Source organism: Micromys minutus, assembly GCF_963924665.1.
Source record: "Micromys minutus genome assembly, chromosome: 2".
NCBI classification, from domain to species: domain Eukaryota; kingdom Metazoa; phylum Chordata; class Mammalia; order Rodentia; family Muridae; genus Micromys; species Micromys minutus.
This window is the reverse complement of record NC_137971.1, coordinates 32,670,864-32,673,068: the sequence shown is the minus strand read 5'-3', so window position 1 is coordinate 32,673,068 and position 2,205 is coordinate 32,670,864. Positions and strand designations below refer to the sequence as shown.

General features: G+C 45.0%; 1 protein-coding gene across 1 annotated transcript; it reads right to left on the bottom strand.

Annotated features, from left to right (window-relative positions):
- Positions 1-349: 349 nt before the first annotated feature.
- On the bottom strand, positions 350-784 carry LOC308417518 (myosin regulatory light chain 12B-like; the record flags this gene model as incomplete). The annotated part of the gene is made up of 1 exon (XM_080912905.1): positions 350-784. A coding segment is annotated over one exon (435 nt), but the record flags the coding sequence as incomplete, so codon positions are not given.
- Between the last annotated feature and the right edge of the window lie 1,421 nt (positions 785-2,205).

Sequence of the window (2,205 nt, the reverse complement as noted above, 5' to 3'; positions counted from 1 at the left end):
AACCTTAAGATTGTGTTATTTACGGAAAAACTTGTCTGTAGTTGTGGTGTGGCTCAGCCCCAATACACACCTTTAATGCAAGAACTTTCTGTCTATGTAAATAGGATTAAATAGCCAATCATAGGCCAAGAGGTGGACCAAACAGCCAGTGGAGAGGCAATGAGCATGGAGGAGGGGTGGGGGCAGAGAGAGTGAGGCAGGAGGACAGAGAAAGATGCACATGAAGTACAAAGTAGGAACATTCAGTTTGAGGAATTTGACTTCCTTTTCTGGGATGTTGACTGCAGAGGAAAGTTAGCTGGGTACTTTCTCTGCCTCTCTGAGCTAGCAGCATCTGGCTCCCAAGTCTTCACTGGTAAAATGGAAGGTCTCTGAAGAGGTCATCCATCGTGGTCAGCAGCTCCCTCAGGTAATCCTTTCGGACAGTGCCTGTGGTTTCCTCATCAAAGCAAGCAAAGGCATTTCTGATGACGTCCTCAGGGTCAGTGCCTCTCAGCTTCTCTCCAAACATGGTGAGGAGCTTGGTGAAATTAATGAGGCCTGGGGCCTCATTCATCATGGTGTCCGTGTAGGTGTCGGTGGGGTTCTTCCCCAGAGACTCAAGCATGTCCTGTAGATCCTCCTTGTCAATGAAGCCATCCCGATTCTGGTCGATCATGTTGAAGGTCTCTTTGAACTCTTGGATCTGGGACTGGTCGAAGATGGCTAACACCTTGGACATTACACGTTGAGGATGCTTCTTGGTGGTTTTGGTCTTTGCTTTTTTGCTGGACGTGGTGGCGGTTCAAATCTGATCTGATGCTGCACACACGAGGACCCGATTGGCGATCTTGCGTTTTCATATGAGTTTTTGGATTGCTTTTCTGATTCTGTGAAGAATATTATTTATGTGCGTTCCATTAAATCAGTAAATTGCTTTCAATCGTACAGCCATTTTTACATAATTCTACCAATAAGCATGAATGGGATTGCCAATGTCTGTAATTTTTTTCTTCAATGTTGTAAAGATTTTATTGTAGAAATCTTTCACCTCCTTGATAAAGTTTACTTCTAAGTACTCTGTATATTTCTTTGTTTACAAACTCTGTTGAGTGAATTTCTCTTCTAATTTTATTTCTAGCCCATTTTATCTGGTGAGCTGGGTTATTTGCTCTTAAGGTTATTATTAATAGGGCTTGTTATTTCTCATGACTTTGTCAATTGCTCTTGTTAGTTGAATTATTGATAGTTATTGTCTGCAGCCCCTACTTGTAATAGAGGTTTGTTGGTTTATTGTAAATGCCTCTTATATTTAGATATCCTTTTTTTTTTTGGATGTTAAAATAATGCAAGGAAGTTTGGTAAAGTAGAGCAGGTTGAGACCCAGAGATTCAGTGGGCACACACCTGAGACTTAGGTGACACCCTGCTCCCTGCCGAATTCCTGACCTAGAACACATGGTCAAAGCTTCTCACATAAAAGAAACGTCCTATGGTCACTTAGGCCAAAAACAGCTCCGCAAGCTAATGAGGTACCTAGAGAACTGGAGGGCTCAGCCAATAAACTTCCCTTCCCAGACACCCCTCCATGGGAAAGGTATTTAATCATTTAGGTCCAAAGTTTATAGCATCCATTTTCTGCTATGAACAATCAATAAAACTGTTTGGAACCACGGACTGTCTCTTTATCAAGATCTGCCATGGGGAGCCCATGAAGGCGGCCTGAGACTACAGAACCACAGCTTAATTCTCCTGTGGAAGACATCACTGTGCTCCTAGCCACAACTGTCGCCAAGCCTGCCTCTGCCAACTAAGGATGATCACCAACAGAGCACTCCTTTCCCCAGCCCTGGGGTAGATGCTGCCCCAGCCTCTGTCCTCTGATCTTCGGCAACTCCAGTGGTGCTTGGATTTCCAAGAGCCTGCAAACCCCAATGCTCTGGCCTTGTTGCAGGGCCAGAGTACCCCAAAAACCTGCTGCAGCTTCCCCACATTGCAGACTGTGCTTTCCCACCCTCTGAGTAATATTTAGGCACTTCTCTACAGCCCAGCACCAATCCCAGGGGTGATATGGGGTAAGTGCAGTCAAACTAACAGAGTTCTGCCTCTGGAAGAGGCCATTCCCATCAATGGAGTGGATGCCAGTGTGGAGCTCACCCCCAGCTGAAGCAAACCACAGCTGATAAATTGCACACACTCTACATCAGAACTCCAAATACTCAAGGAC